This window comes from Orycteropus afer, unplaced genomic scaffold (genome assembly GCF_000298275.1).
Source record: "Orycteropus afer afer isolate SDZICR_OR568_19922 unplaced genomic scaffold, OryAfe1.0 scaffold00207, whole genome shotgun sequence".
NCBI lineage: Eukaryota > Metazoa > Chordata > Mammalia > Tubulidentata > Orycteropodidae > Orycteropus > Orycteropus afer.
Window position 1 is genome coordinate 3181574 of NW_006921794.1, and position 16365 is coordinate 3197938.

At 39.9% G+C, this 16365-nt stretch overlaps 1 protein-coding gene across 1 annotated transcript in view; it reads left to right on the forward strand.

Moving 5' to 3' along the window:
• MTRF1 (mitochondrial translation release factor 1) overlaps positions 1-16365 on the forward strand; it is a 72348-nt gene that overhangs the window by 20499 nt on the left and 35484 nt on the right. Inside the window, exon 6 of the mRNA XM_007948180.2 lies at positions 13467-13639. Coding sequence (XP_007946371.1) covers positions 13467-13639 — 173 coding nt within the window. The remainder of the gene's footprint in view (positions 1-13466; positions 13640-16365) is intronic.

The window sequence follows — 16365 nt, forward strand, 5'->3', positions numbered from 1 at the left end:
CGTTGCTTTTCAGTCTTGCAGGCCCCGAGTGTCCTTGGGGTTGCTGGAAAGCAGACTGTGTTCTTAAGCCCCAGAAATTTGCGAGAGCGCTGTCTCTTTGAATATCCAAGATAGTCAAGCCACTTTTTAAACCTACAAAATGGCAGCGTCCTGAGGACCGGCAAAAGTCCACAACTCAGCCCACCTTTCTCTTCACTTTCTCCATTTGTTCCCTAGCCACATGCACAGTCCTTGGTGCAGTCCCTGGCTAGCAGGGTGATTTTTAGGTTAATTCTTAAATTCTACCACCACAGGAATCTGTGAGAGTGCTGTCTCTTTAAATATCCAAAATAGTTAAGCCGCTTTTTAAACCTACAAAATGGCGGTGCCCTCGGGACCGGCAAAAATCCACAACTCAGCCCACCTTTCTCTTCACTTTCTCCGTTTGTTCCCTAGCCACGTGCATAGTCCTTGGTGCAGTCCCTGGCTAGCAGGGTGATATTTAGGTTAATTCTTAAGTCCTGCCACCACAGGAATATGCGAGAGTGCTGTCTCTTTAAATATCCAAAATAGTTAAGCCGCTTTTTAAACCTACAAAATGGCGGTGTCCTTGGGACCGGCAAAAGTCCACAACTCAGCCCACCTTTCTCTTTACTTTCTCTGTTTGTTCCCCAGCCACCGTGCACAATCCGTGCAGTCCCTGGCTATCAGGGTGATTTTTAGGTTAATTCTCAGGTCCTACCACCAGTCGGGAATCTCCAAGCCGCCTATACTGTCAGGGTCGCTCAGTTTGCTGTCAGACCGCAGCTCCGTATGTCTCCTTTTTTTTGGTATTTTCATGCAAATTCTTTTGCTAGTTGGGGTTTAGTCCACTTCTGTATCCTTCCCTTCAGGGCTCAGGGGTCCAAGATTATCTTCTGTGTCTGCGTTAATTGGTTTCCCTTTTCTTTGTTGAAGAGGGTCTGTGCAGTCCTTCGGCCTAGTCCGCCATCTTGCCGGAACTCCCCTGTTGGTCGCATTCGGGGCATGATTTGGTGGCTATCTTCACTTTCTTGGCTCAAGTTGCGGACGTGCTCTTCTCCCCTTGGCAGTAGCAACGGTGGTGGTGGTGGCAGCTCGGGCTCCTCCCCTCGTACCTCCTCCCAGAGTAACATCTTTGTTTTTTAAAACTTTAAAGAAGTCTTTTGCAGCAGATTTTCCTGGTCCAATACGACGTCTGATTTCTTGACTATTGATTCCATGGGATTGATTCCACAGTCAATCCAGGTAAAACGAAACCCCTGACAACTTCATCTTTTCTCCATTGATCGTGATGTTGCTTATTGGTCCAGTTGTGCTGATTTTTGTTTTCAGTAATCCAGACTGAAATATGGAGTCTTTGATCTTCATCAGTAGGTGCTTCAAGCCATCTTCACTATCAGCAAGGAAGATTGTGTCATCTGCATATCACAGGTTGTTAATGAGTCTTCCTCCAATCCTGATGCCGCGTTCTTCTTCATATAGTCCAGCTTCTCAGATTAGTTGCTTAGCATACAGATTGAACAAGTATGATGAAAGGATACAATGCTGACACACACCATTCCTGATTTTAAACCATGAAGATCCCCTTTTTCTGTTCATATGACAGCCTCTTGTTCTATGCACGTTTCTCATGAGCACAATAAAGGGTTCTGGAATGCCCATTGTCCTCAATGTTATCCATAATTTCCTATGATCCAAACAGTCAAAAGCATTTGCATAGTTAATAAAACACCATTCTGGTATACTTTGCTTTCAGCCAAGTCCATCTGACACCAGCAATGACATCCCTTGTTCTACATCTTTTTCTAAACCCAACTTGAAGTTCTCTGCCAGTATACTGCTACAGCCATCTTTGAATTATCTTCAGCAAAATTTTACTTTCATGTAACGTTAATGATATTTTTCTGTAATTTTCACATTCTGTTGGATCACCTTTTTGGCACAAATATGGATCTTTTCCAGTCGATTGGCCAGGTACCTGTTTTCCACATTTCTTGGCATAAACGAGTAAGCGCCTCCAGCGTTGCATCCATTTGTTGAAACATCTCAATAGGTATTTCATCAATTCCTGGAGCCTTAATTTTCACCAGTTTCTTCAGTGAAGTTTGGTTGGATGTCTTCCTTTGATACCATTAGTTCTTGATCATTTTACCTCCTGAAATGACTGAACATGGACCAGTTCTCTTTGGCACAGTGACTCTGTGTATTCCATTTTCTTTTGATGCTTCCTGTTATCATTCAGTATTTTGCACATAGAATCCTTCAAAGTTGCAATTTGAGATTTGATGTTTTTCTTCAGTTCTTTCAGCTTGAGAAATGCTGAGCATGTCATCCATTTTGGTTTTCTAACTCTGGGTATTTATACATTTCACTATAATGTTTTGTCTTCTCCAGCTGCCCTTTGAAATCTTCTTCTCACTCTTTTATTTCTTCATTTCTTTGATTCACTTTAGCTACTTTATGTTCAAGAGCAAGTTTCATGGTCTCTTTTGATATCCATTGTGGTCTTTTCTTCCTTTCCTGTCTTTTTAATGATCTTTTGCTTTCTTCATGTTTGATGTCCTTGATGTCATCCCACAACTCATCTGGTCTTCAGTTACTGACGTTCAGTGCATCAAATCTGTTCTTCAGATGGTCTCTAAATTCAGGTGGGATATAATCAAGGTCATATTTTGGCTCTCGTGGACTTAATTATCTTCATCTTCACCTTGAACTTAGATATGACCCTTTGATGGTCTGTTCCACCGTCAGCTCCTGGCCTTATTTTGACTGATGGTGTTGAGCTTTTCCATCACCTCTTTGTAGTCATTTTGATTCCTGTATATTCCATGTGTACATGCAGCATTTATGTTGTTGAAAAAAGGTATTTGCATTGTGCATGTTACTCTTGCAAAATTCTATCATGCAATTTTTGGTGTAATTTCTATCTCCATGTCTGTCAGTTGGTCAGACTGTGGTGGAGTGTGTGTTGTTGTGAAGCCAGAAGCTATGCCACTAATATTTCAGATACCAATAGGGTTACCCACAGTGGACAGATTTTAGCAGAGCTTCCAGACTAAGACAGATGAAGAAGGATGGGGTCATCTACTTCTGAAGTAATTGGCCATTGAAAACCTTACGAATAGCAGTAAAACACTATCTGCTATATTCCTTTTATTATCATACCCCCACTGCTGTCAAGTTGGACCTAACTCATAGTGACCCCTCCTTGGGTTTCCGAGGCAGTATCACTATGGAAGTAGATTGCCCAACCTTTTACTATTGTTGTTGTTGTTATGTACCGTTGAGTCAGACCGGACTCATAGTGACCCCTCCTTGGGTTTCCGAGGCAGTATCACTATGGAAGTAGATTGCCCAACCTTTTACTATTGTTGTTGTTGTTATGTACCGTTGAGTCAGACCGGACTCATAGTGACCCCTCCTTGGGTTTCTGAGGCAGTATCACTACAGATTACTATTAGGCATCTTAAAATTATTCCAGCCTCTACTTATTATCCAATTTCAAAACTGCTTTTATATTTTAGGTATCTGTTAGAGCAGCACCCTACTCCTGGTACAAATTATGCCTTTGTTGTCTATTGCTACTGTAACAGAAATATTTCACATGAATGGCTTTAACAGACAGACTTATTCTGTCATAGTTTAGGAGGCTAGAAGTTCAAATTCAGGGCACCAGCTCTAGGGGAAGGCTTTCTCTCTCTGTTGGTCCTATGAAAAGGTCTTTGTCTCTTTTCAGCATCTGTGGGCCTGGTGTTCCTTGAAGATCTCCATGTGGTCTAGTTTTTCCTGGGTCTAGTTTCTCAGCACAGGGACACCTGAGTCCAGAGGATGTGTTCTGTTCCAAACTCTTTTTTTCTTGGTGGTAATCAGGTTCCTTCTTTGCTTGTTTCTCCTTTTATCCCTTGTAAGATAAACAACATCATCTGGTGATCCTTGTGTTCGTTTTCTTGTAGACAGGTCCTCAAATGTCTGTCTTTTCTACTGTGTGTGTCTGTGTCTGTTCTGGTCTTTTTATAACTCAGAAGTGATTCGTTTTAGGATCTACCAATATGATTGATTGATTATATTACATTAGATTGCATTGTTGTTGTTGTTGTTAGGTGCCATCAAGTTGTCTCTGACTCATAGTGACCCTGTGTACAATAGGATGAAACACTGCCCGGTCCTATGCCAGCATAATGATCCTTGGCTATACCTGTGCCCATCATTGCAGCCACTTTGTCAACACATCTTGGTGAGGGCCTTCCCCTTTTCCATTGATCCTCTACTTTACCAAGCATGATACCCTTCTCCAGGGAATGGGCCCTCTGACAACATGACCAAAGTAGGTGAGGTGAAATCTGGCCATTCTTGCTTCCAAGGAGCATTCTGGCTGTGTTTCTTCCAGGACAGATTTGGTAGTTCTTTTAGCAGTCCATCGTACTTTTGAGTATTCTTCACCAACACCACAACTCAAAAGCATCAACTCATCTTCGGTCTTCTTTATTTATTATCCAGCTCCCAAATGCATATGAGGTGATTGAAAATACCATGGTTTGGGTTAGATGCAGCTTAGTCTTCAAGGAGATATCTTTGCTCTTCAGCACTTGAAAGAGGTCTTTTGCAACAGATTTGCCCAATGTGGTATTGAGCTTTGTCTGATGTCTTGACTGCTGCTTCCATTGGTGTTGATTGTAGAACTAAGTAACATGAAATCTCTGACATCTTCAGTCTTTTCTCCGTTTATCGTGATGCTGCTTATTGGTCCAGTTGTGAGGATTTTTGTTTTCTTTATATTGAGGTGTAATCCATACTGCAAACGGTAGTCTTTAATCTTCATCAGTAAGTGCTTTAAGTCATCCGTACTTTCAGCAAGCAAAGTTGTGTTGTCTGCATATTGCAGGTTGTTAATGAGCCTTCCTCCAATTCTGATGCCACGTTCTTCATATAGTCCAGCTTCTCGGATTATTTGCTCAGCATAGAGATTGAATAGGTATGGTGAAAGGATACAACCCTGATGCACTCCCTACTTGATTTTAAACCATGCAGTATCCCCTTGTTCTCTTCAAAAGACAGCCTCATGGTCTATGTACAGTTTCCCTGTTAAATGTTCTGGAACTCCCATTCTTTTCAATGTTATCCATAGTTTGTTATGATCCACACAATCGAATGCTTTGGCGTAGTCAATGAAACACAAGTAAACATCTTTCTGGTATTTTTAGCTTTGAGCCAAGATCCATCTGACATTAGCAGTGATATCCACCTCCTCTTCTGAATCCAGCTTGCATTTCTAGATTCAGTCATATTTTGGCTGTTGTGGACTTTTAAAAATTGTTTTTACCTTCCACTTGAACTTGCATATGAGCAAGATGGTCTATTCCACAGTCAGCTCCTGGTCTTGTTTTGCCTGAAGGTATTGAGCTTCTCCATCACCTCTTATAAGAGATGTAGTCAGTCTGATTCCTGTGTACTCCATCTGGCAAAGTCCACATGTATAGCCACTGTTTGTGTTGTTGGCAATGAATAAGTCATTGGTCTTGCAAAATTCTGTCATGTGGTCTCCAGTACCATTTCTATTATCAAGTTCATAGTTTCCAACTACTGGTGATTCTTCATTTCCAACTTTGCATTCCAATCAGCAGTGATAATTAACACATCATGATTGCATGTTCAGTAAATTTCACACTGCAGAAGTTGGTAAAAATCTTTAACTTCCTCATCTTTGGCTTTGGTGGTTGGTACGTAAATTTGAATAATAGTAGTATTAACTGGTCTTCCTTGTAGGTGTATGGATATTATCCTATCACTGACAGCATTGTACTTCAGTATAGATCTTGAAACATTCTTTGTGATGATGAATGCCACTCCATTCCTCTTCAGTTTGTCATTCCCATTGTAGTAGAGTATATGGTTGTCTGATTCAAAATGGCCAAAACCAGTCCATTTCAGCTCATTGATGCCTAGGATATTGATCTTTATGTGTTCCATTTCATTTTTGACAACAATTTTTCTGGATTCATATTTCCTATATTCCATGTTCTGATTATAAATGGATGTTTTCAGCAGTTTCTGCTCGTTTTGAGTCATACCACATCAGCAAATGGAGGTCCCAAAAGCTTTACTCCATCTATATCATTAAGGTCAGCTCTACTCTGAGGAGGCAGCTCTTCCCCATTCATATGTTGAGCACCCTCTGACCTGGAGGGCTCATCTTCCGGCACTATATCGTGTTTTAGGGCTATTCACAAAGTTTTCCAGTAACATATCAGACTGTTTCACTACTATTCATAAGGTTTTCACTGGCCAGTTCTCTGAGAAGTGGACAGTCTCTTCCTTCTTCTAAGTCTGTCTTATTCTAGAAGCTCTGCTGAAACCTGTCCAGCATGGGCAACCCTGCTGGCATTTGAAACACCAGTGGCATAGCCTCCAACCTTACAGCAACACCAAGCCACCACCGTACGAGAAACTGACAGACAAGTTCGTCTCCCTTAGCTGTTCCAAATCCTGCTGGCTTGCTTCCTGGTTCCTCTTAGCTGTTCCAAACCACTGCAGGCTTGCTTCCTGGTCTCCCTTAGTTGTTCCAAACTTTCCATGGCTTGCTTCCTGGTCTTCCTTAGCTGTTCCAAACTACCGAGGGCTCTCTTCCATTATGTAAGAGAATGTGATTACATTCTCTTACATAATGGAAGGTAATCTGTTCTGCCTAAGGCCAACTGACTTAATCACATATAACTGCTCCATAATAGTAACTTTTGGCCAAACAGCTGGGACGTATGCTAGTGAAATTGACACATAATAACAACTACCATAAGGGTCAAATTCCAAACAAAAATTTATAAGAAAAATGAGAATTAAGAGCAGAATAACATTCCTGCAGACAATAAAAGCACACCAGAAAAAAATGTGTCCATAAAACAGACGAAAAAGTCAAACCTACTGTATCAAAAAAGTTAAATGACATTAAGAAAATGATACAGGGTGTAAAAGAACTTTATTAATCAGGATTAGACATATTTAGAAATGAAGTCACAGACCCAGGAAATACTTAGAAATAAAAATATCATTTCAGAAATGACAAATAAATTAAAGGAACATATGAGCAGTAAACAGAAGTAAAAAGAAGATTGTTTTTAATCAGAAAGAAATGAAGAAAGAGAAAAATGAGTTAAGAGGAAATGACAAATACTGAGATAGGCAAAGAAGAATGAATATGTGATTTTAAAATAGAACAGATACTTTATTAGTTATCTATTGCTAGGTAACAAGTTACTCTCAAAAGTTAGCAGTTTTAAAGCAACAGATGCTTTTAATTACACAATTTCCAAGGGTCAAGAACGTGGGGGTAGCTGTATATGTGGTTCTTGGCACAAGGTTCCTCATGAGATTGCAGTGACTCTGTGGGCCAGGGCTTCAACCATCTCAACATTTAACTGAGTCTGAAAATCTTACTTCTCAGTTTGCTCCTGTGGTTGTTAGAGGTCAGTGGACCTCTCCATATGGACTTATGGTATGCAGCATATTCTACCCAGAGGGAGTGATGCCCAGAGAGAAAGGCAGCACCCAAGGCACATACTATGGTTTTTCATTACCTCGTCTTGGAAGTTAACGTACTGTTACCTCTGCCATATGCTGTTGATCATACACACCAACCCTGCTACAGTGTGAAAGTGAACAACACAAGGGTGTGAATACCAGGTGGCAGCAATCATTGGGGGACATCTTGGAGTCTGCCTGCTGCAAATACACTAACACATATATTTAAAGGAGCTCGGGGGGTAAAGCATATGGCTGCTAACCAAAGGGTCAGCGGTTTGAACCCACCAGCCCCTCTCCAGGAGAAAGCTGAAGCAGTCTGCTTCTGTAGAGATTTATAGCCTCGGAAACCTTATGGGGCAGATCTGTCTTATAGCATTGCTATGAGTCACAATCAACTTGATGGCAGTGGGTTTGGTTTTGGTTTATATTTCAAGAAAACTCTTCTGAAATTAAAAAGGAAAAAAAAAAAAACCCCATCAAACCACATGTTTAAAGAGCACATCTGAAATAACCAGCTAGAGTGACCAGCATTAAGACATATTCTACTAAAACTACTTGACTTAAAAAAAATGAAAAATCCTCTGGGCATATAGAAAAGAAATTAGGTGACTTATAAGGAAAACATATAGGCTACCAGAGATCTAGTGCCTAAGGCACTTGACTGCTAACCAGAAGGCTGGCGGTTCAAACCCACCAGCCACTCCTCGGAAGGAAGATGGGGCAATCTACTTCCATAGTGATACTGCCTCGGAAACCCAGGGAGGGGTCGCTATGAGTCGGGTCCGACTCGAGGGCACATAACAACAACAACAACAACATAAGGAAAAGAAAGTTGAGCTTTCATCAGACTTTTTGATAGCAGCATTTTGAGCCAGAAGGAAATGGAATTCACTCAAGGAAAGAAAGTTTGAGTTAAAGATTTTATAATCAGCAAAACTGACCTTAACTACAAAGGGCACAAACTGTTACCAGTATACAAGAATTGAGGGAATACTCTTCCCATGAGCCCTTTCTGAAGACTCTACTAGACAAGTTTCAGACAACTAAAATGACTAGAGAGGATCAACATGAGGAGTAGTATGCACATTAAGTATATGGTTAATTCTAGAACCAGGACTAATTTAGGGTATGAGGAAGATGTACAGTACATAAGAACTGTATATTCTGACAACATAGAAATAGTGTAGCCATTTGGAAAATGGGGGAGAATGGGAAGAGCAGACGAAAACAAATTTTAACATTTTTACTAGTTGTATTTGGTAGTAAAACTAGTATGGTTATTCTGAACCAGTTGTGTGTATAATATGGTATGTCCTTGAGAACTGGAGTTCTTGATGTGGGGGAAAAAATGTAATAGGGGGGTAAATAAAAGCTCTGGCATGCTAAATTTAAAGTAAAAGTTACCAGTTGTCAAGAACTGTGAAGGATCTGAGATTTCATCCCACTCACAGTCTAACCAAGTAAGCCTACCACAGTTCCATAGGTCAGAGGTGAAGAACAACAGTCTATCACAGCAGTATCTGTAACCAGGGAAACAGCTTTTTTTTTTTTTTTTCCCAATTGTGCTTTGGGTGCAAATTTACAGAGCAGAATTTGTTTTACGTTAAACAACTTGTGTACATTTGGTTTCACTCCCTGATCACCATCCCCAACCCTAGCCCACTCTCCTCCCCTCCCTTCCCTGTGACTGACCCTCCTTCCCTGTGCCCTTCTTAGTTGTGCATTTTTATGCTGAATCTGAGCACCAAGTCACACGGGGTGATGGGAAGAAGGCAGATGATATCTGCATACATGTTGGGTTGCATCATAGGAGAGATACATGAAGTTTAGGAAACTCTTTTTCTTTTTTTTGAATTGTGATTTGGGTGAAGATTTACAGAGCAAATTCACTTTCCATACAGCACTTCACATACACTTTGTCTCATGACATTGACCACAGTTTACCACAATGCAACAGCTCCCCTCCCACCTCCTCCTCACAGTTACCTCTTCCCAGTGTCCATCCCTCCATGGACTCCTGCCCCCGAGCTGTGTCCCTGTGCATAAGCAGCCCTTCTTTCTCCACTGATTGTTCTCTCCAAGGAGTGTATCTACTTGAGGAAAATGTTCAACTCATATACCTGTCTTTTGTTTGGTTGGAAACCACAGGTGTGGGTTCAATTCCAGACCTGAAGGGCAGCTAGGGGCCATAGTCTCAGTGGTTCCATCAGGCTCTATCAGACCAGCAAACCTGGTCCCCCCTTTTTTTCCTCCAAGTGATTTTGAGTTGTGTTCCACATTGTTCTCCTTCTCTATCAAGGATCTCCCACATAGATCCCCTTCCAAGTGGATGACAGTGGTAGCTGGGCACCATCTAGTTTTTCTGGTCTCATAGTCATATAGGCTGCAGATCGGAGGGTGTACCAGTTGCTAGGAATAATTGTTTCCATGAATTTTGGTTTTCTTCATTCTTCTTTGCTCTGGACGAGGAGAGACCCATCGTTGCATCTAGATGGCAGCTTGGTAGCTTTTAAGATCCCAGTCGCTACTCACCAAAGTAGGAGGTGGAACAATATTTGTATAGTATGTTATGGCAATTGAGCTTGATGTCCCCTGCAACTATGGTCCCAAGCCCACAGGTTCAACTACTCGGTCCCTCTAGGTAGCTGGCTGTGACCAAGCAGTAACCACAACCTTGCCCCTTGTCAGCTCTGCTATACACCCGGGAAGTCTGATCATTCACATAAACTTATAGGACCATTGTCTGCCAACCCTATATATGTTCTTGGATACATTCCCCATTTCATAGACATACCTAATAGTTCAGCCTGTCCACCCATCTATTCATCCCTATACCCATGTTTGCCTTCATTGACAACGCTGTACTATATGTGCAAAAGGGTTCATATTTGTTGTCTGTACCTCCCATGTACCTCTCTATGTCTTCCTCATCCCAGATGTGTATTGGTCACACACATTTGGTACATTGCCCTTCTCTTCACCCAAATCAATACTTATCTCTGTCTATCTAACAGCATTCCCTTCCCTCCCCTCCCACCCCTGGTAATCAACAAAGAAAATTTTCTTCTATAGATAAACCTTTCCTTAACTTTTACAATAACGGACTAACACAATATTTGTCCTTTTGTGATTGACTTATTTTACTTAGCATAATGTCCTCCAAGTTTATCCACGTTGTGCATTGTTTTGCAGATTCTACATTATTTAGCATTGCATAGTATTCCATTGTGTGTATTTACCATAGTTTGGTTATTCATTTCTCAGTTGATGGACATCTAGGTTGTTTCCATCTTTTGGCTATTGTAAATAGTGCTGCAATGAACATGGGTGTGCCTATATCTGTTCTTGTCATGGCTCTCACTTCTTTAGGGTATGTAAGCTTAGGAAACTCTTGTATTTTTTCATGAGCAGTTAGCAAACTGCCCTTTTCTCTGGACCTAGAACAAAAATACATTGCCCTTGAGTCAATTCTGACTCATAGAAACCTTACAAGACAGAGTAGACCTGCCCCATAGGTTTCCAAAGCTGTGAACCTTTCAGAAGCAGACTGCCACATCTTATTCTCATGGAGCAGCTAGTAGGTTTGAACCACCAAATGTTTGGTTAGGAGCTGAGTGCTGAAACCATGGGACTACCAGAGCTCCTTCTGTTCTATAGAGAAATAGTGTATTTTTCTTGTAAGCTATAAGCAAACTGCTCTGGAGGGAGACATTATCTCTGCCTGCCAAAGTTGTTTGCTATATAAATGCCCTTAGAAAGATGGTCTAAAACAAAGAGCAGTCAGTTGCAAGATGTGTACAAGCACAATGGACCCATGGAGAATATCTCCCAACATCATTATGAATTCATAAGGTATTTCCTAGTTCTGTCCACTGAAAAGACCCAGAAGCTATGACCAACCCAGTAGCAATGAACATCCTTAGTGTCCAGATTGTGGTCTTGAAATACAATTTCTTTCTTAAAGGAACCAGGACTTCTTGAAGAAATGGCCAATTATAGGTCTGGGGCAAAAAGTGTTCAAGATAATCCTGGGATATCTTGTTATACGATAGCAAGGAAGACAGCTAACCTCAAACATCAATGCTGTCGAGTCATTTCTAACTCATAGTGACCCCTCCTTGGGTTTTTGAGGTGGTATCTCTATGGAAGTAGATTGCCCAATTTTTCTTCTGAGGAGTGGCTGGTGGGTTTGAATCACCAGCCTTCTGGTTAGCAGTCAAATGCCTTAGGCACTACACCACCAGAGCTCCTAGAGCTCCCTAGGGCATGCCAAAAGATCAAGGTAGGAGCTAGCTTGAAAAGGCTCCTATTGTGCGAAGATGGGACAAGCTGAGCAGTAATTATTATGGTTGATAAAACACACCAGACATGTTAAATCCTTGAGTTCATAATGATATTTTGAAAAATAATTGATCATCTTCAGAGGATTAAAAGAACCTCAATTCATTATATTGTAAAATGTAATGATATGTTGGAAAAACCAGTAAAGGGACAGGGTCAGGTATCTAGCCTGCCTCTCCCATGTAACTATTATTTTTGTTGTTACTGCTGTTGAGTTGATTTTGACTTGTAGTAACCCCACATGTTCAGAGTAGAACTGTTCCATAGGGTTTTCAAGGCTGTGACCTTTTGAAACAGATTGCTGTCCTGTTTCCTGAGGCACCTCTAGGTGGGCTTGAACCACCAACTTTTTGGCTAGTAGTTGAGTACTTAACCATGCACCATCCTGGGACTCAATAATCAAAGAGTAAATAAGGGAAAGTGTCTCTTTGTAAATATATTTGAACTAATAAATGAGAAAGAAATGGCAGAATTAGACTCACCGTTTCACAACCCCCAGTGATGCAGCAAAGACTGTCAAGAACGTAAAAAGAGAGTAACCAGACATCGCATGCCTCTTGTAATACTGCCTTGGGGCTCAAGCTGGATGGACTCTGATCCAGTCTCTGAATCCAGCTGCCAAATTGCAGCAAATACAGAGGATAGAGGAACAGGTGGAATTGCCCCAAGAGTATGCAGTAAGCAAAATCTGAACTGTGGGAAATTCTTCAGGTCAAAAAGCTCAAGCTCTTCAACAGATAATTTGTAGAAAATTAAACAGACAAATGATGAACTTATAGATTGAGAGAATAAAAAATATTCAATATTCTTAAACAGACAAGACAGAACTATAGTGCCTAGGGATGCACTTTTAGGTAATATGATTATAGTAACAGAAGTGATCACTTTGGAAGTCATAATGTTTAAACTTAGGGAAGGGAGGAGGTTGTGACTGCATGGGACATATGGGAGGGCTTCTGGGGTGACTGGCAAAGTTCTTTTTCTTGACCTGAGTGGTCATTAAACCGTTAATTTGATTCATGTTTCTGTATCTGTATATTAATTTTAGAATAAAAGAATGGAGGAAAAAACACATTCAATAAGAACAGGCTAGCCTGAGTTTTAACATTGTTTTGTATAATAATCTTCTTATGCTACAGACAAGCAAGAGCTGAATTTCATTAGATTATTGAGAACTTAGGAGCATCTAGAGCATTATTCAGCATTTTCAAATTATTATGTTATTGAGCATTCTCTTATACATGGCACCATATTATCCTAAGGCTATACGGGATAGTTCAATGTAGATAAGGTCCCGGTATTACTATTTTTTTTCCTAATAGAGTTTTTTTTTCCTTATTATAACAGTAAAATGTATTTATTATTTAAAAAATTAGAAACAAAAACATATTTTAAAAAATCTGTCATTCTGTTACCCAGAGATGACCATAAATAATATTTGCATATTTCCTTTTATATATTAATACATGCACATAGGAAGAATAGTCAGTTTTGTATCTACTTTATATTCTCATCTCAGGCTCCATATTTACTTTCAGATCTTAGATTAATTGCATGTAGGATCACAATCCCTTTCAATTTATTAGGTTTGGATTTTTCAAAATTCCTAGGTGGACTACATCATGCAGCTGCCCGAATTTCTGGTAACAATGTTTACAAGCATTTGAAGTATGAAGGTGGGATTCACCGAGTTCAACGAATTCCTGAGGTTGGCCTGTCATCAAGGATGCAACGTATTCACACAGGAACAATGTCTGTTATTGTCCTTCCTCAACCAGATGAGGTAACCTCACCAAGAGGCATTGAAAACTCATCCATGTAAACAGGTGCTATGTAGAGAAGCTTCTAGGAAAATCTGTTATTTTCATGGTTACAGATTAAACTTTGCAATCTTAAGTGCAAATCCTTAACTCTCCTTCATGTAAAGTTGCCACTTCTATCCATGACTGTGATATTTGTTTTTTTTTTAAATAGAAGTCGCTTCTTTCCAAAAACCAATCCATAGAACTTTCCTATTGTTGCCTAAGTTTATCTCAAAAAAGAATGAATTCCATAGATAACATTATATCACTGAGATCAATGATTTAATACCTGTGTGGAGTTTATATGTCTTGTAAAAATACAACCATCATCCCTATTTTTCATTGCTTTTCTTTAAACATGGAGAAAGAATAGTACAATGAAAGCTTGTTGTTAAGTGCCATCAAGTTGATTTTCAACTCATACGATTCCATGTGACGGAGTAGAAATGCCCCATAGGCTTTCCTAGGGAAGCAGGTTGCCTTTTGAGCCAGCAAGTGGGTCTGAATTGCCAACCATTCAGTTATCAGCCAAGAGCTTATCCATTGTGCCACCAAGGCTCTTTGCTTGATTCCTATACGTTGTATGTACATTTCTTTAATGAAGGACATAGTAGATATTCTTCAACATTTATCTTCTAAGAATAAGGACATTCTCTAATGGAGTATAAGCATAATATCATTATCTGTGAAAATCAACAATAATCCTGTAATATTGTCTAATATTAAGTCATTTTATAAGTTCTCCAGTCATATTTCTCTAGCTATTTTTTAAAACTAGGATCCAATCATGTTTCACACAATGCAATTAGTCTCTTTAAGTCTGGAACAGTCTCCCAACTTTATATGTTTATGACATTTATTTTTTTAAGTGTTCAGTCTTATAGAATATCCTGCAGCTGGATTTGTTTGATTGTTTCCTCATGGTGTTATTTAACTTGTTCTTTTATCCCATGTAAAGAGGATCCAACAGAATGTGGAAGTTATTGATCAGTATCATTAATATCACACATAAGTGATATTTTGCCGAAGATTATTCAAAAAGGGTTGCAACAGTATATTGACAAGGAACTTCCAGAAATGCAAGCTGGATTCAGAAGAGGATGAGGAACAAGGGATATCATTGCTGATGTCAAATGGATCTTTGCTGAATGCAAAGAATACCAGAAAGATGTTTACCTGTGTATTACTGACTATGCAAAGGCATTTCACTGGGTGGTTCCTAACAAATTATGATTAGTATTTGTGAAGAATGGGAATTCTAAAATACTTAATTGTGCTCATGAGGAACCTGTACATAGACCAAGAGGCTGTCGTTCAAACAAAACAAGGGGATACTGCATGGCTTAAATTCAGGAAAAGTGTATGTCAGGGTTGTATTCTTTGACCATACTTGTTCAATCTATATGGTGAGCAAATAATTCGAGAAGCTGGACTATGTGAAGAAGAACACAGCATCAGGATTGGAGGAAGACTCATTAACAACCTGCAATATGCAGATGATACAACCTTGCTTGCTGAAAATGAAGAAGACTTGAAGCACTTACTGATGAAGATCAAAGACTATAGCCTTCAGTATGGATTACACCTCAGCATAAAGAAAATGAAATCCTCACAACTGGACCAATAAGCAACATTATGATAAATGGAGAAAAGATTGAAGTTGTCAGTGATTTCTTTTTACTTGGATTTATAATCAACACCCATGGAAGAAACAGTCAAGAAATCAGACATCATATTGTACTTGGAAAATCTGCTGCAAAAGACCTCTTTAAAGTTTTAAAGAGGAAAGATGTTACTTTGAAGACTAAGGTGCACCTAACCCAATCCAATTATTTAAATTACCAAGCCAGGGTATTTTCAACCACTTCATATGCATGTGAAAGCTGGACAATGAAGAAGGAAGACTGAAGAAGAGTTGATGCTATTGGAAATTCCATGGACTGCCAGAAGAATGAACAAATCTGCCCTGGAAGAAGTGCAGCAAGTGCAAGGAATGCTCCTTGGAAGCAAGAAATGGCCAGACTTCGTCTTACCTGCTCTGGTAGTATTGCCAAAAGGGACCATTCCTCGGAGAAGGATATCATGCTTGGTAAAGTAGAAGGTCAGCGAAGAAGAGGAAGACCCTCGATGAGTTGGATTGACAACAGTGGCTGCAACAGTGGGCTCAAGCAAAGCAAGGACTGTGAGGATGATGCTTGACTGGGCAGAGTTTCATTCTGTGGTACATAGGGCCATCATGAGTTGGAGCCGACTCAATAGCATCTAACAACAACAATTTTCAAAGTTATATCTGAGTGTTCAATTCCATTCTGGTTACACATTTTGAGCAAGAATTCTTTATAGGTGAAGTTATATTCATGTTGCATCTTATCAGAAGATACATAATATCAGATTATACCACTCTTAGTGAGTGAGCATTTAGTTAAGGTGATGACCACAAAAATCTCTCTATTGAAAGTGTAAAGTGTCTTTTCCCTTTGTAATTACTTAGAAATCTCTAATGTACACATATATCCTGCTTCTAGTGACTTTTATTCATGGTAATCTTTGCTAGCATCAGTTACTTAGTTTGTATTTGGAAAATGGTGAATTTCTAATTATATCATCCTGCCTAGGAGCTCTGGTAGCATAGTGGCTAAAGCACTTGACTGCTCACCAGAAGGCTGGCAGTTCAAACCCACCAGCCACTCCTCGGAAGGAAGGTTGG